At 38.0% G+C, this 24,151-nt stretch overlaps 1 protein-coding gene across 1 annotated transcript; it reads left to right on the forward strand.

The window, feature by feature from the left end:
- Window positions 1–158: 158 nt before the first annotated feature.
- On the forward strand, window positions 159–21,659 carry FBXL3 (F-box and leucine rich repeat protein 3). The gene is made up of 5 exons (XM_057532726.1): window positions 159–421; window positions 4,634–4,982; window positions 7,986–8,108; window positions 11,671–11,842; window positions 19,126–21,659. The coding sequence occupies exons 2-5, from the start codon at window positions 4,635–4,637 to the stop codon at window positions 19,767–19,769; spliced, it is 1,287 nt and encodes a 428-aa protein (XP_057388709.1). The 5' UTR covers window positions 159–421; window position 4,634; the 3' UTR covers window positions 19,770–21,659.
- The last annotated feature ends 2,492 nt before the right edge of the window (window positions 21,660–24,151 follow it).

Below are 24,151 nucleotides of genomic sequence, written 5' to 3' on the forward strand. Positions count from 1 at the left end.
CTCGCCCTTCGCGGACGCGCCGCGGCGGAGACGCGCCCGCCCCCCTCAGCGGAGACGCGCCGGGGGAAGCGCGCGGCCGCGAGCCCGGGCGCCATTTTGGACTCGGTGTCTGGCCCGCGGCGTAGGGGACCTAAACGGTGGCTGCGGCTCGCTGAAGGCGTCTCTCGAGCGGCGACGAGAGAACCTGGGAGAAGGACGCGGACGGCGCGGGACTGAGAAGGGCGGCTTCTCCCTGGGCAGCCAGAGCCGCAAAGGCGGAGCCGCGTTGGCACCCGCCCCGGGACCAGCGCCTCGGATGCGGGTGGAGCGCGGGGGGCCGCGGCGGCGGGAGCGCAAGGCGCGGGGCCTCATGTGAGAGCCGCGAGCCAAGCCGCCCCCGGAGCCCGGGGTGGAGTGTCGGGGAAGCCGCCCCCGGCAGCAGGTAACGGCGGAGGGCCCGAGCCCCGGGGCGAAGGCGGGACCGGGGAGGGTCGCCGACGGGGGCGGGCGGCGGGGCGGGCCGGGGGGCGCGGGGCCCCGGGTGCGCGCGCGCCGCTCCTCGGGAGCGCGGGGCGCGGCGAGGCGCCCGGACCGCGGACCCTGCTCCGGGGCATTTCCCCGCCGAGCCTGCTTCAAAACATGTCAACAAGGCGTGGTGCGTTCGCGGCGGCGGCGGCCTGCAGCCTCCCCGCGACACCGCCGAGCCTGTCGCCCGGCTTTGTTAACCCTCGGCGGGGGCTGGTGACCGACACCGTTGAGCTTGCGCTCTGCCGGGCTCCTCCCGGTGTCGGCTACGGCCGTGCTTGCAGCTTGAGAAATGAGAGGCATTAAGATGTCAAAACAGACTGCCCGGGGTAGGGCGCAGCAGAAATGTCAGGGAAAGCCAATCGGTGGAGGTGGCGCGGGAGGAGAGGACGCCCGGGCCGCGCGTAGCCACGTGGAAAAGTTGGTCAACTTGTGATGAGCAGCTTCGCGCCTGCTTTGATCAAGAGCACCCCTTTAAGGGGGGGGGGGGGGTTGCGGACAGGGATCAGGAAAACAGCCTGTTAAATGATTGGCCTGTATCTCCAAGCTAAGAGGTGAACTATTTTGTTGCTGATCATGTCCAAGCGAACGGCCCAGGTCTTTTAATTAGAGTCGTCTTCCTCTACTCCTGAGATCTTTATAAAAACGCCATCAACTTGTAGTATCTACAGATGATCGCTGAGCAGATTCTCTCCACCACACTCTCTGATACCATCTGGTCCTGAGTTAAGCTCTTTGCGCTGTTTTAGTCTTGTGTTCCAGCCAAAGAATCCATATTAATTGTGATATTAGTCAAAGAAGAACATAAATGGAAAGGAGATGTATTGCCCCAAACAGGCTTTTTAGAGCCAACTACAAATGGGCTTTTAAAATTACTACCAGCGCAATGTACTAAAAATAATACAACGAGGGGCACACGGCTAAGTGTTTTCTTCTGCTACTCTTCATCTGATGGGCAAGTGGACTGGTCCTTTCAGAGTGTATGGAAATGTGAAGAGTAAATTGCACAACTCCCTGTGCTGCTCAACGAGGCTGGAGTCTTTCCTCATTAGTTTGCTTTTTGATGCTTCGTAGCAGTATAAGTCCCTCACCAGATGCTTTTAGTGGCCTAAGTTGCATTGATTATTTGGGGCCTTGGAAGGTTACAGTTTAAACTGAACTGCCCGAGTCATGAAGAGGCCTAGTTCGGGTGCCCTGCAAAATCTAAGATGTTGATCATCCAGCTTCTCCTCTGCACTCCCGTTCAAGTGTGAGAGGTATTTTCACTTTGACTAAAAGTAAGAGATAAGTAATCCATTGAAGTAAATTCTTTGCAGACTGGTGGATGCTCTCAATTGTTTAACTTTCTGTATAGCAGAGCTTCATGTGTAAATAGATTTAATAAAATACTTTTGAAAGCAATGTAAATTTTTGCATGAATAAATGAGATCATCGTGGAAAAAAATTAGACATTAAAATTTTTTCTTAGGTGCCCACTATGAGCTCACACTTTTATGCATAAATGAGGATAATACAGAGACATTCATATTGGCATTTGGTCTTACATTTTTTCTATTGCTTAATATACTGTAATTCTGACATATTACAGTCATATATGACAGTTTACAGACTAGTTCAGCTAGTCATAGACTAGTAAGTGCTTAAAATATACTTTGGTGATCATATAGTGTTATATATCTAGACCAAGAGATACTTTTCCTCAGTGTTGCATACTTCTTTTTAATATGTCAATTTTTTTCTCCCCTCAACTTGGAAAGGTATTGAAATATACTTTATTTAAAACAAGGCTGCAACAGACAAAAGAAGGTATTTGTTAGGATCAGCAAAGATAATTGTGTAAAAAAGGCTGTCATTTTATTTTTGTTTATATGTCCATATACTTTAAAGTAAAATGAATCATTCTATCTTTAAGTTGAATAGTTCTGGTTTTAGAAGACTTTTCTCCAGAAATAGATCAACATTCTATAATAAGGAGTAGAAATTATAAAGATAACTTCATTATTTTTTGAATCTCTGTATCTCAGAATTCTGAGTAGTTTTAGGTCAGAAGAGAAATTATAAGCCCTGAGTAGCAAACTCTGTTCTTTGACCCAGATTTTATATGCTAAAATTAAAGTAAGCCTTCAGGATAAGTTAAAGCAGAAAAATGGGTCATAATGACAGTGTTATCTCAACCTCTAGTGAGAATTATTCCTAGGAGAGACTTTTTTTTTAATATTAAAGATGACATTGTAGATTATACTGCCTTTTCTCTAAACACATTTTAAAAATGTATTCTTAGATTCAGATGTAAGTTTTAGTCTTCTATAAAACTACCCTCTTGCTATCACCTCTGTCATTCTGTTTTCGCCCTTCCTCTCCCCCTGCACAATATTATATACATCATTTAATTTACTTAACTTAGAGTTGGGAGTAGGAGTAACGAGGAATAGGCGGTTTACTGCACATGTACTAAGACCTCCTGGGCTGATTTTCATGGCATGAAAGCCAGGGTCCTCTGCCATGTTCCTCCAGCCCCTACTCCTCCTTCACAATCTTAGCTAGCTACTAGAGAGAGAGTCTGCAGAGACGTACTTGGTTAAGAGCCATGCTTGTGTGCGTTTGTCCCACTCAGGAGTCAGAACTCGTACGTGCCGATGTGCCAGCAGAAGGGAGCTGGCGCTACAAGCCACCCTTTGTGGAAAAGCCGTGACTCTAAATCCAAACCAACCCTGCCAGAGCTGCTCCCTAGAGACAAAAGTAGTGCAGGCTCTAAACTAGATAGGGATACCAGTGAGTGGTCTGCAGTTACCCCCGTTTGGTTAGAGCCTGCAATATTTATTTTTCCAAATAAATCAAAATGAGACCTTTTATCTGATTACAGTGTAATTCATTGACATTAAAAGAAACGTGTAAAATATAGGGAAGCATACTGGCAAAAAAAAAAAAAAATCACCTGTAATCCCACCACTATTATTGTCCCACTATTATAGTATTATATAATCTCACTATTACAGTTACTATATTGTGGTAATCTACTTCCAATGTATGTTTCTCATACATAAGCTTGCGTTCTCATACTCTCTCTCTCATACACACTTCATTTTAAAACAAATCTAGGATCATTCTTTGCCTTCTGGTTGGTAACCTCTGTTTCTACTTGTGTTGCACTTTAATGTCCTTAATACTAGACTGCTTTCCTATACCTGAGTTCAGCAATCATCGATATCTCCTTTCAAAAGCCCTAATACCTGTTTAATTCCTAACAAGAACCCTGTGTATTTCTGTTATTCCCATTTCACAAACTGAAGCACAGGAAAGTCAAGTAATTTGTTCAAGGCCACATAACCGGTGAGAGGCAGAGCCAGCAATTAAACCAGGGAGCTTGATTCCGGAACCCATTCTCTTTAACCGTACTACTATTTTACACAACAACAACAACAACAAAACTACTTTCAAAAAATCAAATGGAATGAAGGTCGTACAAACAGATAGAATAAACACTTAACTCTCATTCAAAAATACAACTTGGATAAAACATTGCAACAGCCAGTGATGTGTTGGAAGAAGCAGCCACATTCCAGACCAAATACGCACAGTGGGGATGAGTTTGCTCATTTTAAGCAGAGATTGGGTCTGGCAGTAACACATATCACAGGCTACCCAGTGTGGTGAGATCTGTTGATTACTTAATTCAGGTCTTCTCTAGAGGTTCCTGGGACACTGCCATGAATTCCGGAATTCAAATATAGTAGGTATCCTTAGATGACTTTTAAGAAATCTTGAGAAAGTGTCACTGTAGGTTCTCTTTTATATTCCTTCTAGTTGACTGCAACTTTTGAAATATAAATTCTTGGTTTAGCTTCAAAATTATGATCAACTTCTCCCCCCAGGTAGTACAGTACAAATGTTTAAAAGTACCTGCCAAAGATATAAGTTTGTAAAACGACAGTTGGTCTCTGCTGGCGTTTTTCATTATATTTTGTTTTGATATTCTTCTCCTTGAATTACTGATCCAGTTCTTCCTGCATGTTTCTGTTGGTATTTGTAAGCACATGTATACACATCTCAGTGACAGAAGAATGAATTTTGGATTTATTTCTATTGAAAACTTAAGTATAAAAAAAATGGTGCATTTTTTTCTGAATAGGATGAAACGAGGAGGAAGAGATAGTGACCATAATTCATCAGAAGAAGGTACTGCAGAGAAATCCAAGAAACTGAGGACTACAAATGAGCATTCTCAGACTTGTGATTGGGGTAATCTCCTTCAGGACATTATCCTCCAAGTATTTAAGTATTTGCCTCTTCTTGACCGGGCTCATGCTTCACAAGTTTGCCGCAACTGGAACCAGGTGTTTCACATGCCTGACTTGTGGAGATGTTTTGAATTTGAACTGAATCAGCCAGCTACATCTTATTTGAAAGCAACACATCCAGAGCTGATCAAACAGATTATTAAAAGACATTCAAACCATCTACAATATGTCAGCTTCAAGGTAATACTTTAAATCCTTCTTTTAAAAATAAAGCATATTTAGTGGCTTTTGTGTCCTAAACCAATACATCTTCTCATGTCTTTAAACTATTGCCTTTTTAGGGAAAGTGCTGCAAGATTTAGAGTAATCGTGTACCTTAGAGGCTATCACAAATAACTATATTGAGCTAAATTATTCCATTTTATTATAAATTTTACTAATTTCTTAAAAGAGTGGAAGCAACCATTAAATAAACATAATCATATACCAAAGCTGCCACATTGAATTATTGTGAACAAATTTGAACCAAAAGAAATAATACAGTAAAATAAATAAAAGATGTGGAAATTTTCACTAAAACTTAATTGTTATTTTTATCTAATAGGACTGAGTTTTGCTTATTGATGGCTTTGTGATATGGAGTCTTTAAAGAAAAAAGAGATACAGAAACTCTATGTAAAAGGTTTGCATGAATATATTTTAGACAGAAATAGAAAAAGGTACATGGAAGAATGCCGGAGAGAACTGTTTGTTTCTTTTCATTGCCGGCAGGGACATACTGGAAATCAGGCAGTGATGAGATAAATGAAGAGGGGTGGCTTTTTGAGCTGTCCAGAATAGTTTAAGGAATCATAGTGGTTTGTATGAGTACCGAGGCTTGTAGCATTTTGTTTTGGGGTTGAATAATGAAATGTGGGTATGTTCACTAAATCCTTAATACACCTGATAGTTATTGTTGAAAAGTAACACATGAATACCTGATTTGCCATATGCAGCTGTTGTTAAACAGGTCACGTTAAACCCATATATAGCAATGGTTCTTAACCCAGAGATCCTTGCCAAAACTAAAGTCTTGTCTGCTTCCAAGACTGTCATTCCTTTTAAGATGGGGATTACCTGTTTATTCTCCCATATGTATCACAAGAGGAGAGAGACCTGGTGTTGGGAATGGTTGGGTGTATTATGGCTATCTTTCCAGAAAAATACACAAAGGAACTTAGGCCACCAAGTGTAGGATTGCTAGATTTAGCAAATAAAAATAGGGGATGCCTAGTTAAATTTGAATTTCAGATAATCAATGGATAATTTTTAGTGTGAGTATCCCTTGCATTATTTGGGACATACTTAATACTTACTTAATTGGATGTCCTGGATGTTATGTTGCAACCCTAACTGAGGGCAAGGGTGGGGGAATAGTGGGAGGATAGAACAAACAAAAATCCAGGAACTCCTTATGTGTTGTCCCTCTCTGCCTGCGCATGAGGAAACCTGAAGAGCCTTCCCCTCGATTTCAGTCATCTTTGAGTTGTCTAAAAGTGTTCTTATGGTAAATCCTATAAAAAGATGGGTATAATACATTAATCTCCTAGGTCTGAAGACCAGTTCCATACAGTGGATTGGCTGGGTCATTGTTAACCTGTGACACAATTCAGCTTATCCAACATGTGTAACCTTCACAAAACCATTTGTCCTATAAGTTTAAACATTTTTATTAGGGATTGTTTATTTTTCTGAGGAAATTTCTGATTTGTAGAAAGAGCCACATCCCAGGATTCTTCTGAGCTCTCCTGATAATATTTGTGTTTAATTCATCACTGACCATAGACCAGAGCCTTTTTTTTTTTTTAATTTATTTATTTTATTTATTTATTTTTGGCTGTGTTGGGTCTTTGTTGCTGCGCGCGGTGCTTTCTCTAGTTGCGTTGAGTGGGGGCCAGTCTTCGTTGCGGTGCGCGGGCTTCTCGTTGCGGTGGCTTCTCTCGCTGTGGAGCACGGGCTCTAGGCGCCCGGGCTTCAGCAGCCGCGGCACGTGGGCTCAGCAGTTGTGGCTCACGGGGTCTAGAGCACAGGCTCATTAGTTGTGGTGCACGGTCCTAGTTGCTCCACGGCATGTGGGATCTTCCCGGACCAGGGATCGAACCCGTGTCCCCTGCATTGGCAGGTGGATTCTCAGCCACTGCACCACCAGGGAAGCCCAGGCCAGAGTCTTATAGTCAGAGTTACTAGTGTAGAACAGTGGTTCTCAAATGTTATGTGCATCAGAAATGCCTGGAGTGCTTAGTAAGACAAAGATTGCTGGGATCCAGTGCTCCGTTACTGATCCGGATAGTCTGGATTGGGCGTGAGAATGTGCATTTCTAACAAGTCCCCAGATGACGCTGCTGGTCCAGAACCACAGCAGTTCTCAAAGAACCGCTGGTGTAGAGAAACTTAGCCAAAGGGTGGGATTGAAAATAGTTCTGAAACTGTGTAATGTAAATTGGTATACCAGTTTTACAACGAGCTCTTCAGGACATTTTTGGGTTAAGGTAATGTCCGTCAATCTGGAAATTAAAGGAATATTACTTTTAATTAAGATGCTTTTTAGCCCAGGGAGCAGCTTCCTTTTTGATAGAAGAGCTCCTTCTTATTCCTTAAGGAGTTTTTTGGCCGCATTTCCCTTCCCCCAGGACATGTCTATGCGGAAGAGTGCGTGGGAGCAGCCACTTCTCATTTGGTGCAGATTTTCATGCTTGACTAGTTGGAGGCCCTCATTTTACTTCACACTCATCTTTCAATTAGTAACATTAATGGTAAATCCCAGGTTGTGATTCACTGGAACCTTCTGAGTAAATATTCATTCAGTTTGTTTTGAATCATTTGTACCATAGCCACTGTATTTACATGTATGATCTGATCCACTGCCAAATATATAATTATTTTTCAAAGATTGTAAGTTCATATTTCCATTATGTGATATAGTCTGTTTGGAATAAATCAACTTAAAAGCCAAGTCTTTTTAACATTAAATAGATATCTTATCATAGTGAAAGTTAAGTCTTGACAGTTGCCCTTAACAATTTTTCAGGGAGATTCAGAGAAGGTTGACATTGTATGTGAGGGTAGGTGATTGAAAGGATAAATATTAATTCTTTAAATTATAATGCAATAAACTAATAACTGTATTTCTTGCTTTTGTAAAGTTAAAATATGCACGGAGAAATGCGACCATATTCATGTGTAAAGGATGTTTTCTTTTCCCAGGTGGACAGCAGCAAAGAATCAGCTGAAGCAGCTTGTGATATATTATCACAACTTGTGAATTGCTCTTTAAAAACACTTGGACTTATTTCAACTGCTCGGCCAAGCTTTATGGATTTACCAAAGGTATCTGCTGGTTTTGTTTTATTAGCTTTTACTGAGAAATCCAGTGAAACCCTACCCATTTCTTGTACTGATAATGAGAATGTAAGAAAAGTGGTATGTAGAATGGAAAACCAGTTACTATTTAGAATGTTAAGTATTATGATTTTTTTTTTAGAGCACTTTTCCTTTTTTTTAAACTTTGTGTTTCTTTATGGGTAATGTTAAAGAGTGAGTGAATTTGCAGAGGATTCTATAGGAAGCACTGAAAGAGACTAAGTAAAACTGAGAAATAAGCGTGTTAGAAAAAAAGAGACATACAGATGCTCCCTTTTGGACTTTCAGAGCAGATTGGTGAGATTATAATCAAAGAAAAATAGACAGTGCCAGTATTAAGAGCAGGTAGAGCTCGCTTAGAAAATCTTCTGGTAAGTGTGTAAAGATTTGTTCTTGAGCAGAGTTAGTGTAAGTACAGCTTAGATTAATTTACAGATTTTATTTAAAGAAAACTTTTTTGGTGAAATTTATATTTATATAAATTTTATATTCATATATATGTTCTAACATAATCCTGCATGTAATTCGAGATAGTCTCTCTAATAACTATTCTCTTAAAATAGAAAAATAAGAAGTGTGCATTTTTAGAAAGACAACTGATAAAATCCCTGTGTGTGTTAGCTCATGTTCAGTTAGGTTAGTATCCAGCAGTAATCTGTACGACTTTATCAGAATACGCCACAAACTAAAATATAGACACCCCTTTAAACACCTAATTGTTTAATTTACTAGGATGATTCAGGAAGAAATATACCTCCTTTTATTGCATTTCACTTTATTGCAGCACTTCACAAATAATGCAGTTTTTACAAATTGAAGGTTTGTGGCGAGTCAGGCAAGTCACTTGGCACCATTTTTCCAACAGCATTTGCTCACTTCATGTCTCTGTGTCACATTTTGGTAATTCTTGCAGTATTTCAGACTTTTTCATTATTGTTTTACTTGTTATGGTGATCTGTGATCAGTGATCTTTGACGTTACTATTGCAAAAAGATGACAACTTGCTGAAGCCTCAGGTGATGATTAGCATATTTTAGCAATAATGTATTTTCTTTTATAGAACTTGCTATTTTTTTTTTAATTTGTGTCATGCTTTATTTATTTATTTATTTATTTATTTATTTATGGCTGTGTTGGGTCTTAGTTTCTGTGCGAGGGCTTTCTCTAGTTGTGGCAAGTGGGAGCCACTCTTCATCGCGGTGCGCGGGCCTCTCACTATCGCGGCCTCTCTTGTTGCGGAGCACAGGCTCCAGACGCGCAGGCTCAGCAACTGCGGCTCACGGGCCTAGTCGCTCCGCGGCATGTGGGATCCTCCCAGACCAGGACTCGAACCCGTATCCCCTGCATTGGCAGGCAGACTCTCAACCACTGCGCCACCAGGGAAGCCCCAATAAAGTATTTTTTAATGTATATACATTGTGTTTTTAAATATAATGCTATTGCATACTTAATAGACTACAGTGTAGTGTAAACATTACTTTTATATGAACTGGGAAACTAGAAAACTTGTGTGACTAGCTTTATTTTAACAGTTGCTTTATTGTGGTAGTCTGGAACCAATTCCTGCACTATCTCCGAGGTACGTCTGTATTACTAAATTGAATTTATATTACAACCCAGGCTGTTCAATGGAATATCAGTAACAAATGTATCACCAGTTGATTTCAGTCTTAATTGATTTTTTAAAAGGTTCATTAAATTCCTACATTTGAGATAAATTGTTTTCCTCATGTGTAACATAAGGGAAGTCAGCAAGAGTCTGTTCATGTCAACATTTTAAGGTTCTAAGTATAGGAGTTCAGTCACTGTGGTTCTCAAACTTAATATGCATAAAAATCATCTGAGGAACTTCTAAATTTTGGGTATCCTTCTTCAAAATTTCCTTTTTCTAAGAGCAGTCCAGGTCGTTCTGATTAAGATGGTTCATGGCCCTCTAAGAAGCACTGAGTTATGTGGTATAGTAGTGCCTTGTTCAAGCTTCATATGGGAAATGAAATATTTTGAATTGATTTTTCTGTATACATATTGTAGTTAAAAAACAAGTACACATACAGTATGTAAAAGATACCATAGTAAAAGGTATGTTGAACATAATTTCCTTCTTTTTTTATTACTCAGGATGATCATTATGCATATCTAATACTAGTATTATACTTACATGCAGTCATTTTGGTTTTGGGAACTATGGGTGCATCTGGGACTCTTCCTTCCTTATTAAATGGGCCTAGGATGTTTATGCTGTTTTTCTTTCTTTTCCTATTATGGCTTTCGTAGAATATTGAAATAGGCTGTTGCTATATCTTGGAAATCCTGGGAGAACTGAAGGGAACGTGAAAGAACTGTATTTGACCAGGGCTAACTCTGAGGGAAATGGGAAAAAGAAGGCAGTGATGGAGTCATGCATATACTAATACAGATGTAGTTGAATTTGATATGGAAATATTAGGAGAAAGATGTTAACATTTAAGTTGTTAAACAGATACTTAATCAAAATTTAAGTAGTTATTTAATCACAGTAGGAAAAAAGTAATTTAGGGAATGTGACCAAGAAGATAATGTTTCATTGTACTTTCTTGGCTATTAGCCTGCCCTCATCCGTTTCACTGCTGTAGTGAGTCCATTGGTTATGGCTTACTAGCTCTGATCCAGAGTCCCATACTTTGTGCTTTAATTCCTATTTCCTACAATGGTTTCTTTAGGTCAGATTCTGTGTCCAACAGAATATTATATATATAGATAACTGTAGATAATTTAGCATATTTAAAGGAGTTTTAAATTTTATTTATTTATTTATTTATTTGGCTGCTCCAGCCCTTAGCTGCGGCACACAGGATCTTTAGTTGTGGCACACAGGATCTTTAGTTGCGGCATGCAAACTCTTAGTTGCGGCATGTGGGATCTAGTTCCCTGACCCGGGATCAAACCTGGGCCCCCTGCATTGGGAGCACAGGGTCTTAGCCACTGGACCACCAGGGAAGTCCCTAAAGGAGTTTTAAGTTTGGAATTTTATTTAGTTATGATTTTTATTATTTTAGAATCAAATTTTGTATGAGCTTCCATATTCCAAATAAGTCTTTCATAGCTTCTAAGTTGATTGTTTTAATTTTTGATGATTTTGCTAATAGTTATTAACTATTTTAGTGGTCATTACTATCACCAAAAAAGAATGCAGTTCAGTGTTACAATACACTGGAGTAGGGTTTCCAGATACGGTGATGTGAAGTGTCTGAGAGGTATTCTCATTCTGGGTTCCAGAGTTCCTCTTTTTACTTACCAGTGACTGTTGTGATTCAGAGACACCCATCCTGAGGTTTGAAATCTTTTTCCCCCCACGTAAAAAGGTCGTTCTCAAAGATGGTGGGAAGTCACCTCTCTTTTTTACCATATTCCCACAACAGAGTGAGGGGCTGCTACCCCAAAACAGTCGTGAAATATATTAGGGTTCAGATGAACTATGTGTGTATTATATGAAAAGCCCTCAATTCTCATTTGTAAAAATTGAAACAGTTTTAATTTTTTTGTTTTTCAGTCTCACTTTATCTCTGCACTGACGGTTGTGTTTGTAAACTCCAAATCCTTGTCCTCCCTTAAGATAGATGACACCCCAGTAGATGATCCATCCCTCAAAGTACTAGTGGCCAACAACAGTGATACACTCAAGTTGCTAAAAATGAGCAGCTGTCCTCACGTCTCTCCAGCAGGTATGTGTGGCTTTTGCCAGATAATATTTTAGTAAAATGTATTGATGTGTTTATCAAATTAAGGAGAATTACGATCATTAACCTTGAAGGTGAGTTCATATGATTATTTCCTCTCTATTGCATAAAAATATTTTTATTGTTATAATACAATAGCATAAATTCTGTAGCATTCCTAGGTTAGACACTTACTTTCACCTTATTTTCTAATCTTTTTATTTGGCAATGTGTGTCCAACCTGTGCTAGAAAATGGATAAATTAAAAAAATAAAAGGAAAGGACACTGCGAGGGCAGCCTGAGGTGGCCCTTTAGGTAGAGGAGAATTTTCTCTAATCGTGGTTGCGCTGACAGAGTAGGTTTTGCGTCAGAGAAATCTCACAGTTGCTTTTCGTCTCACTACGTAGAGGGAGAGGAGTTGTGCTGAAGTTACCGCCTTACATTTTGCAAAATAGTCCTTTTCCTAAGTTGAGTTTTAGAGCTGAGAGTGCACCAAATGGAGGAGTAGCATCATTAAAGCTCTTTCCAGCTTTTCTTGTATAGACTAAGCATTACTAGATTATTCACTTTGAGAGCATTTAAATTCCAAATGGTTTGTATTATAAAGCAGTTATAAACCTACACTTTGTGTTAGTCTGATGCTTCATTCCTGACTTGGCCCTCCAACTGTTGACATCTCTCCCAACCCTTTGGCTGTGTTACTTTGGAAAACCTGTTTTGATCTCTTTACAGAACACCTCCCACCTTGTTGCCATAACTAAAGCCTGGCCTTCCCCCAAGAAAATGATTCCCTCTTGGATGGAGATTACTTTCTATCCTCCCATGTCTCCCACACGGAGGGTCTGGTGATGGGAATGGTGAGGTCTGTTGCAGTGTTTTCCTATCTTTTTCTGCCGCTTCTAGATTATCATCGAAGGTGATAATCTAAATAAAATAGAAGTTAAGAAGATTGGGCATTGGCAGCTCCTTATGTGACCTTGGTCACATTTTACTGTCTACCGTATATAGGTTCCTATGAGAGTATGGGCTATACTTCATAGCTTCATAGTGTACAAAAATCTTTGTATCCTGACCCCCACCTCTCTCTTTAATCTTGTTTGCTTTTTACTCATGTGTAGCTTTTATATGAGCCCTGTGTAACAACAGTTCTTTGTATGTGTGTGTGGTCAGTACACTGTACCTTGGAGAATGCCTCTAAAAAAATTTTTTTTTCACTTCTTCACCTGGCTAACTCCAGTCCAGCCTTCAAAATTTAGTTCAGCTGTTTCAGTTTCTTCCTCCTCCCGTCTGGTTTAGAAGCCCCACTTGCTGTTTCCATAGCATTCTCAACATAGCTTGTAGCACTTACCACACTGTATGAGAACCTTTGGGTCTCTGGTTCCTCTGTGAAACTGAGCTCATTATTCTCTTTATCCTGGTACATCTCATGCTCATTTATTTTTATTAAATATACATATCAATGCTCATAATACAGTATAAGCTTGCTTGGTCTTACTGAGCTTTAATGGCGTTTGGATTAGTTGTTGGGAAGGGAAGAGAAAGAGCACTTGTAATACTTTTTAATTTAAGAGTATAAACACAGGATTTAATTTAAAATTTAACACTTGTGTATTTTTTTTTCCATCCATATTTTGTATATTTAGATAGTTTCTTTCTCTAAGTTGTAATTAAGGGCAATTTTCTATGCCTTTTTCTTCACTGAACAGTTTTTCAGTTCAATTTTTTTTTTTTTAATTTATTTACTTTATTTATTTAGTTTTGGCTGTGTTGGGTCTTCGTTGCTGTGCGCGGGCTTTCTCCAGTTGCGGCGAGCGGGGTCCACTCTCCGTTGCGGTGCGCGGGCCTCTTACTGCGGTGGCTTCTCCTGTTGCGGAGCACGGGCTCTAGGCGTGTGACCTCAGCAGTTGCGGCTCACGGACTCTAGAGCGCAGGCTCAGTAGTTGTGGCGCACGGGCTTAGTTGCTCCGTGGCATGTGGGATCCTCCCAGACCAGGGCTTGAACCCGTGTCCCCTGCATTGGCAGGCGGATTCTCCCCCACTGCGCCACCAGGGAAGCCCTCAGTTCAATTTTTATCAAAACATTTTTCCCATTTCATATAGTCCTTACAATTGTCTATTACTGGACCTCTAAGCACCATTTGACACTAGTGACTTGATTTTCCTCCTTCCTTTCTGATTGTTCCTACTGTGTTTCCTCTGATAGTTTCTCTTTTCATTCCTTAAATTTTGGTGTTTCACTGTGTTCTGTACTGGGCCCTTTATTGTTTTATTCTGTAAACTGTGGGCTGTGTCATCTTCATCAATGGCTTCAGTTATGTTCTCTATGTTAACACCTCCTACTTTTAGTGTTTCTGGAACTCCAGATCTACGTGTTGAGCTGCTGATGGCCTAGTGCCTCTAGAATGTCTCACTGGTACGTCAGATAATGAACTTCCTTTTCCCCCTATTGAAATCTCTTGCTTCTCCCTTTTTACTGTCTCAGTGAATGGTACTGCTTGTTTGGTTGTCAGGGACCGAACAGATATCCTTGATTTCTTCTACCCTTACTTTCTACATCCCTTTAGTCACTGAGGTCTAGTGACTCCATCACTGATACATGCTTTGAATCTCTATGCTATTTACTGAATGTTGGTGTTGTTCTCCTCCACCCCTCACCCACTGCCCCAGTTCACATGTTGAAGCCCTACTCCCCAGTGTTTGAAAGTGGGTTGGGAGGTATTTAGGTCATAAGGGAGAAATCCTCATAAATGGGATTAGTGCCCTTCTAAGAAGGGATAGGAAAGATGATCTGATCTCTCTTTCTGTCATGTGAAGACACAGCAAGAAGCCAGAAAGAGTTCTGGCCCTCACCAGAACCCAACCTTGCTGGCACCCGATCTTGGACTTCCAGCCTCCAGAACTGTGAGAAATAAATGTTTATGGTTTAAGCCACCCAGTCTGTGGTATTCTGTTAAGCAGCTGAAACTAATACACTCTACCTTTCTTCATGTCCACTCTAATCTAGCCCTGTAATCTTTGTGAGTACCCTCTTAACTGATTTCCTAACTTGCAGCCTTGCTCTTCTCTAATTTGATTTCCATGGTATAGCCAGAGTAATCTTTCTAACATATAAATCTGATTTTTTTCCCTCCAATTCCCTTCAAAACTTCTCACTATGCTTTAGGTAAGATCCAGACTCCTTACTGAGGCTGACAAGGTCCCATATGATCTGGTCCTTGCCTGTCTATTGGATTTCGGCCTTTAAGATATTCTCTTACTTAGATACTGTATGTTGAGCTCCCTTCATTTCTTACAGTGCTTGTGTTTTCGTCCATGTCTGAGTATTCTCACAGAAATACTATTCTCTTTCCTTCTCTACTCGCCTTTTGCCCTAGCTTGATCCCTCTAAATTCTGTAGGTCTGTGTTAGTTCTGGAAATTCTTCCCTGATTTCCTTGCTGTGACTCCCAGAGCATTCTTGTTTAATTATCTGCTGGCTTCTGTTAGGATAAGGATGTCTTGTTTCTGTTGACTCTTTACCATCCTAGCACCAGTTGTTAACATATAAGACACTCATTAATTATCAGCTGAACTAATGAACATTTAGCTACTTAGTTTTCTGTCTTGTTGATAGGCCAACATTTGCCTCATAGTTTTTTTACAGTTGAACACTTAACTTGTTTCTACTATTTGCTGTGATTTAAAAAATGAACTACTTTAGCATATAGTTTGCTTCTGTTAATTTCTTCTTTTGGACAAATTATTAAGAAGTGGAAGAGCTAGGTCAAAGGGTTTAGATTTTTTTAATGCTTCTTGCTGTGTTTTTTTCCAACATGAGTTGTATGAGTTTACACACCACCACCAATGGATTTCTGTACCAGTTTTGTAACAGCTTTACTGAGATATAATTCATATATCATACAGTTTACAGTGTATTGACTTTTAGTGTATTGACAGAGTAGTGCATCCATCACTACAGTGAATTTCAGAACACTTTTACTATCCCCAAAAGGTCCCATGTACCTCTTAGCTGTCACCCCCCAAAACCCTCATTCCAACCAGCCCTACGCAATCACTAATCTACTGTCTCCGTAGATGTACCTATTTTGGACATTTCATGTAAATGGAATTGTATGTGGTCCTTTGTGACTGGCTTCTTTCACTTAGTGTGATGTTTTCAAGGTTCATCCATGTTGTAGCATGTATCAGTATTTCTTTTCTTCTTATTGCCAAATAATATTCCATTTATGGATAATACCACATTTTTCTGTTGATCAGTTGATGAATATTTGGGTTGTTTCTACCTTTTGACGATTATGAATAATGCTATGAAAATTTATATGCAAGTTTTTGTGTGGACACTTTAATTTCTCTTGGGTGTATAACAAGGATTAGAATTGCTGAATCATATAGTAACTCTGTTTAACCTAATTTGAGGAACTGCTAGACTGTTTTCCAAAGCAGCTGCATCATTTTACATTTCCACTAGCAGTGTTCGAGGGCTCCAACTTTTTCACATCCTCATCAACACTTATTTGTCTTTTTGATTATAGCCATCCCAGTGAATGTAAACTGGTATCTTGTTGTGGTTTTGATTTGTATGTTCTTGAAGACTCAGATGTCTTTTCATGTGCTTATTGATCACTGGTATATCTTCCTTGGAGAGATGTCTATTCAGATTCTTTGCCTATGTTTTAATTAGGTTACTTGTCTTTGTATTATTGAGTTGTAATAGTTTACCAGTTTTATCTTTGTCACTATTTCGCGTTAAGTATTTAAGCACTTGTAACTGTGTGTTTTCTACTGCTGCATAACCAACAGCTACAAATTTAGCAGCTTTAACCATCACCCATTTATTGGCATCCTAGTTCTTTAGGTCAGAGCTAGAGGCATGGCTCAGCAGGCTTTTCGCTAGAGAAGCTCTGAATCTGACTTCCTCTTCTGCAACCAGCCAGAGAAAACTGTGTTTATAGGGCTCATGTGATTAGATTAGGATCGCCTGGCTAATCATACTTTAAAGCTAACTGTGCTGTCTATAGCATAACAAAAATCATGGGAGTGATCATCTTATCACATTCACAGGTTCTGGAGGTTAGGGCATGGAATCTTGAGGACAACTTTCAGAATTATGCCTGCCGCAACTGTTTTAGTAGTTATTAAATGATACCTCAAAGTTTCTTTTATTTGCGTCTTTGGTTGCCATTTCCCATGTGTTTATTTTTTTTTTTTTTTTTTTTTTTTTTTTTTTTTTTAATGTCTGAAACATTTATATTAACATATTTCCATACATATTTCCATACAAATACAAATATAAGATTTTTAGAAATTTCATGTAATGTCTGAAACATTTATATTAACATATTTCCATACATATTTCCATACAAATACAAATATAAGATTTTTAGAAATTTCATGTAATGTCTGAAACATTTATATTAACATATTTCCATACATATTTCCATACAAATACAAATATAAGATTTTTAGAAATTTCATGTAATGTCTGAAACATTTATATTAACATATTTCCATACATATTTCCATACAAATACAAATATAAGATTTTTAGAAATTTCATGTAATGTCTGAAACATTTATATTAACATATTTCCATACATATTTCCATACAAATACAAATATAAGATTTTTAGAAATTTCATGTAATGTCTGAAACATTTATATTAACATATTTCCATACATATTTCCATACAAATACAAATATAAGATTTTTAGAAATTTCATGTAATGTCTGAAACATTTATATTAACATATCTCCATACATATTTCCATACAAATACAAATATAAGATTTTTAGAAATTTCATGTAATGTCTGAAACATTTATATTAACATATTTCCATACAAATAACCCAATGAAAGTTTAGTATTAGTTGTTTTGTTTATTTTTTTATATCAGGCTTTATGAGATTGCGAAGAACAGAGATGTGTCCAGGTTACCTTGGGTGATCAGGGTTTATTTCAAAGTATATCCATACCTTGTGGAGAACAGAAATTTTGCAGTGGCTGAATAGTGAAGCACAGATGTCTTTTACTCCCTCTTCTGGTGACTGTCTTAAACTGGTGATTCAGTTTATCACATCATTGATTCTGTTGCATATATTCTCCTCCCACAGCTGTATAAAGCTTTGGCTTATTGGTGACCTCTGTCTTGTTACTTCTTAGGCAGTAGGTGAACACATGCACTTAAGAGTCACTCAATCTGTGTTTGAATTCCAGCTTTGCTATCTTTAGCTAGCTGACTCAACTTCAAACTAGAAAAGACACTTATTTTTCTAGATTTTTTTTGAGTATTTGTGGGATAACACATCTAGAACCTAACATATCATACTTGTACAATAAATAGTAGATAATATGATGTCTGTTTTGTTGTTCCTATCCTTGTTTCTAAACACAGAAAAGAAATAGTTTGAGTGGGTCATTTATCAAGTAGTATCAGGGTGTGTCTGTTTGGGGCAGAGTTCTTACACTAGACCACTTTGGAGATCAGATACTGACCTTTGGTAAAACCTGCTCCTGCACTAGGGGTTTTGGGCAGTTTTGAAGCATAGTGCCCGAAGTATAAGGAACCATATAAGGAATTGCTTTCTGAGAATGTTAGAGCTTTAAAACTCATAATGTATATTTCCATTAATGTGAATTGAGCAGTTATCTTTTGATTCATCTATCTAGTTGATATCTCAGTATTTTTTTCTTAGAAATTTGACAGGCTTGTTACATTATTATTAGCAGTTAAACTCTTTGCTCATTTGATGGAAATCTTTTTTTTTTAATTTTTCAAATGTCTTATTTAGTTACATAAATCACATTTTATCTGGTTTTACCTTATTTTTTTCATTAAGATTAGATGTTGAATTTCAAAAAAATGTCTTTTAGCCTCTGTCACAATGATCATGTGATTTTTCTTGCTTAACCTATAAACTTAGTGTTAGTCATCAGTTTTTTAAAAAATATGACACTGCATTACTGGGATAAGTCTTATTTAGTCATGGTATATTTTTAAATGATAGTGAATAATTTATGATTTTTCTGAGTTCATAAGTGAGCTTCATTTCTTTTAAGGTATCAGATTTAGAATTGGTCTCATTTTCTTATGGACAGACTTGGTAATAGATTTTTAAATGTGTGTGACTTCCTGCTGGTTTAGTCAGTACAACTAGATTTTAAATTGTATAGCTCTGTGGTAAGTGAAGCGTGGTAAAATTTTATTGTAGGCCATGTACTTGATCAAATTCTTGGAGATGGTGGACTTGTAGAAAACTTCATAAATAATTGGGTCTTCTTTCTTCCAAGGTGTCCTTTGTGTGGCGGATCGGTGTCATGGCTTACGTGAACTGGCCCTGAATTACCACTTGCTAAGCGATGAGTTGCTGCTTGCTCTATCTTCTGAAAAACACGTTCGATTAGAACATTTGCGCATTGACGTGGTCAGTGAGAATCCTGGACAGACACACTTCCATGCTATTCAGAAGAGCAGCTGGGATGCTTTCATCAGACATTCACCCAAAGTGAACTTAGTAATGTATTTTTTTTTATATGAAGAGGAATTTGATCCGTTCTTTCGGTATGAAATACCTGCCACCCATCTTTACTTTGGGAGATCAGTAAGCAAAGATGTGCTTGGCCGTGTGGGAATGACATGCCCTAGACTAGTTGAGCTAGTAGTGTGTGCTAATGGATTACGGCCACTTGATGAAGAGTTAATTCGCATTGCAGAACGTTGCAAAAATCTGTCGGCTATTGGACTAGGGGAATGCGAAGTCTCATGCAGTGCCTTTGTTGAGTTTGTGAAGATGTGTGGTGGCCGCCTGTCTCAGTTATCCATTATGGAAGAAGTATTAATTCCTGACCAAAAGTATAGTTTGGAGCAGATTCACTGGGAAGTGTCTAAGCATCTTGGTAGAGTGTGGTTTCCAGACATGATGCCCACTTGGTAAAGACAAGATGACATAGGGCATGATGAATAATAGCACCTTAATTTTAAGCATATTGTATTATAATAAAAGTTTATTTCCCGTAGGTCTGATATAATTCTACTATTTTGTGGCGCAGAAATTTGATATCTTCATTGAGTATATAAGGATTGTGTTTTGGAAGACTCATGGACCAGTTTTGGTCAGAAAACTTCATCTATTTCTTTAGCCTAATAGCAGTTAAATCTCAGAAAATTAAAAAAGTGATTCAGATCTGAAAGTAATAACCAGTAATAAAGATTAAACATTTTACAGTCTGAAGGAAACAAAACATATATATTGTAATATCTAATAAGTGAGTACTAATAGGTTTTCCAAAATGTTATGTTCTCTATGCATTTTTTTAAAATGTAAACTTGACATTTTAGGGTCTTCAGTTATACATACACCTGTTATAAGGTGTTTAATATAGCTCAGGAAAGTGAGCATTTTGTGAGAAAAATGTAGGATATATTGTATCTAATGAAAAAGTTTGGTTGAATGTTCTAAAATGTTACAAAGCTGTTTAAAGAAGTATATACAATTAATTGGAACACTTAAAAAAACTGATAAATGTCACACAGTGGTTATTATAGAAAGATAATAAATAGAGCCAAGATCAAATTAAAAGAAAATGAGTGGAATAGAAGGGAGGCAGTTTTAGCTTTGTATAAACTTTTAGGATTGCTCTATAATCTGCTAAACTATATATATTCTTTTCTGTGATACATTACTATGTATGTGGCACTTGGGGCATCATATGTAAAGTAAGGAATGCTTTTACTAGTTCTTCTTGGGTTTATCTTTGTTTAAACTAGTTTTGAAGTATTACACAATAATTGAAATGAGAAGTTTATCTATTTTAAAAAGCCCAATTGAAATAATTAAAGGTAGAACTTTAAAATGTTTATAAGTTGTTTCCATGAAAGAATGTTAGTCTCCAGTGAATTTTAGTGATGGTTTATTTTTACATTTTGGAATTATATAGTTATGTAAGTATAATTTTCAAAAATCATAAAAGCACCAATGGTACAGTTCAGCATAAACAGTAAATTTAAAAGAGCATATATTTAAGTTCATAATCATATTTTTGAGTAAATATTGCTCAGTGGACTGGAAAATTTTAATAGAAAAATGTCTGCAGTTTTGTGATTGTTAATTTGGTTAAACTGATATATTATTTAAGTTAGGCAGCATTTTTATTACTTTCATATGAATAAAGGTAATCCATACGTTGTAGAAACTGTAAAAATATTAAGTTTTGGGGCATATTTAGTTTTTTTTAGATATTATATAAACTTGATTCTGAGCCCTAGTGCTAGTAGATATTACCCTTCTAAGGGAAATTAGAAGTGATTTACCCCCAGTGGGATATATTAGTGCTTGAAACTTAGAAAGCATCTTGGTAGATATGGAAGCTAACAGTCTTACGGGTCTAATCTATTTTTTAAATAGATTACCTTCCTAAGAATCAAGTAAAAAGGTGATTTTCTGCATAATTTACGCTTTCAAAAGTGATGGTATTCTGAGCACATAAATGAGAAGAAAAAAGGCTGGTCCAGACATGGAAATCAAAAGCAATTATTGTAATATTCATCCCTCTTACTAAACAGTGAAAAACTTTGTACAAGAAATACCTGTGTTAGTGGATGAAGCTTTTTTCTTTGAACAACTTTGGAAAATGGATTTGACAGTATGTAATCAGTTCTACTAACCAAAGCTTTATTTGGAAATTTCCTTTCTGCACAAATTGAATTATATAATGCTTGAAAAACTTTAAGTCACTTCTTAAGCAAAATGCATAGCATTTAATTTGTTTATAAAGTATATGTTAAATGCTTTTATCAATTTTAGAATAAAGATAGTTACTAATGCTGTTGTATTATTTTTTAAAACTACCCTCACAAATGTACTTATTTGACTTTAAAACAAGTTAAACTTACAGATTTATGGTTTTAGTTTCAAATCCATATCTGATGGATGTAATGTTTAATATTAAATATTTATGATAGAGTGGCTTTTTTGAAGATACAAGATTAGGCATTTAGAATAAGAATTTAAAAAACAGATTGTTTAGAAATAGAATTCTTAGTCAGGATCCTTGAAACCAGCTAGCATTTTTAGAGAGAAACACCTTTATATAAATCCATACAATCAGAATAGTTTTTAAACTATTGAAATTATTTTCATCTCCAGCTTCCATAAAATAACTTCAGTTTACCTTGGTAATCTTAATCTGGGCTATTTTATTAACAATATTATCGGTAAAAAGGCATGACTAAAGATTAGGTCAATTTACTGCAATCAAAGGAGAATTTTTTATATTTATGGAAAAGCTTAGGATAGAAGGGAAGGGTTGGTATGAAGGCGGCTCAGGCCTGAACTAGGTCCTTTAATAAGCTGTAATCTCTACCCCATACACAGCTGGGCACAATCTTTGCACAGATTCCAGCTCAGTTTATCTGTGGGGCTGGTTTTTAAATGTTACCAAGCAGCCAGAAAAATTTTACCTACTTGCTGATACCCAACTTTCCTTTTAAAAAAAGGACATATCATATGATACATAAAAAAGAACACAAAGCCTTTTACTCCAAAGTGAATTAAGAGCTTATCCTTAGAATAATCAATCAGTCTAGTAAAAGAATATATGATTAACATGCTATCTTGTTTTAAATAGGGGAGAGAAAATGTAGGTTTAAGGAGCAGGATGCTATTTGGACAATAAAGGGTAAATATGAGGAAGATGCTGGAAACAAACTTTGGCCAACTGATTTGCTGTGAGGGGGAAAAGCATGTGTGGGGTTTGGGAATGTTGCTGTTTCTGTAACATACCAACAATTTCTTTAAAAAAAAAAAAAGTCGTCTTAAAGGAAATAAATACACTCCTAGAGAATTCGTTAAGTGTCACCAGAGCAGATTATAAAACTGGATGAGACTTCCTAAGACTTTTTATTTATTTATTTTTCTGATTTCTAATAAGGAGCCAGTATTGATTGAGGGTTCCAAATATTTACAGTTTAAGAGTTATTTTCACCTTTTGCCTATTTTCCTGTACCTACAAATGATGACACACTGTGGGTATACTTACCTAATATGGAGCCAGAATTAATAAGATTATTCTAAAGCCCTAATATAACTTAGACTTCAACTAATGGTTTCTCGTAGAGGAAATTTTATACATTTACAACTTAACGAGAAATACAGAAATCACATTTAAGTTAGTTATATAGAAGTTCAAAGGACTGCAAAATTTAATTGGCAAATTCCTGCCTGGCTTGTGTTTCGGTTTTCCAGCTACCATTTTAAAAGCTTTTTCCTGAATCATCTCTGCTTCAAAGCCCTACTTCAACTTGTAAGTATAGTTGATAGGTTTGATAAATTCTTAATAAGTACCTACTTATACGAATGCTACACACTGTTTGTTATAGTATCCTGAGTCTATATGTCAAATTCTCAGTAGAATTTCTTCACTTACCAGTATTCTTAGGAGCAGTGGAAAATCATGAATGCTTTTTAATGTAACTAGTAGATTCTTGCTTTAATATTCAAGTTCCATGTACGATGTCCTCATTTGTCGTTGCCGTGGAACCAAGTTCTGTGATTGATTGACAGTTAATACAAACTTGGCATAGGAGTTTCTGCTTGTTACCCCAATGCAGTTCTGGAAATCCAAAACAGTTTTTTCAGAGCAATTTTCCTGAGAATCCGTAGAGGTTGGCATTGCCCGATTTTAGCCACTAGATGGTGCTAGTGCAAAGATCCAAGTTTTTCTTGTGACATATTTTGAAGACAACTAGCAGGTTAAAGAGGCTAAAGTAATCCGGAATGATTGATTGGCGCTATTAACGTGAGTAGACAAGGCTAAACTGTAGGCAGTGAAAGCCAGTTCTCCCTGTGCTCGAGGGTGAGACGTCCTCCGTGCAGCAGGCGTCATCCTAATGGTGCAGTTCTTCTTAAGCTATCTGTGCTGAAGGGCGGGGTTTTTATTTTTAGACTGCGTTTTAGTGCCTATAGTTTTGAAGAAGACAATAATAAATTCCTAGACAAATGAAATAAAAGTAAAGTACAGGGGCTTCCCTGGTGGCGCAGTGGTTGAGAATCTGCCTGCTAATGCAGGGGACACGGGTTCGAGCCCTGGTCTGGGAAGATCCCACATGCCGCGGAGCAGCTGGGCCCGTGAGCCACAATTGCTGAGCCTGCGCGTCTGGAGCCTGTGCCCCGCAACGGGAGGGGCCGCGATGGAGAAAGGCCCGCGCACCGCGATGAAGAGCGGTCCCCGCACCGCGATGAAGAGTGGCCCCCGCTTGCCGCAACTGGAGAAAGCCCTCGCACGAACCGAAGACCCAATACAGACAAAAATAAATTAA

The sequence above is a fragment of the Balaenoptera acutorostrata genome, chromosome 18, assembly GCF_949987535.1.
Source record: "Balaenoptera acutorostrata chromosome 18, mBalAcu1.1, whole genome shotgun sequence".
Classification (NCBI taxonomy): Eukaryota; Metazoa; Chordata; class Mammalia; order Artiodactyla; family Balaenopteridae; genus Balaenoptera; species Balaenoptera acutorostrata.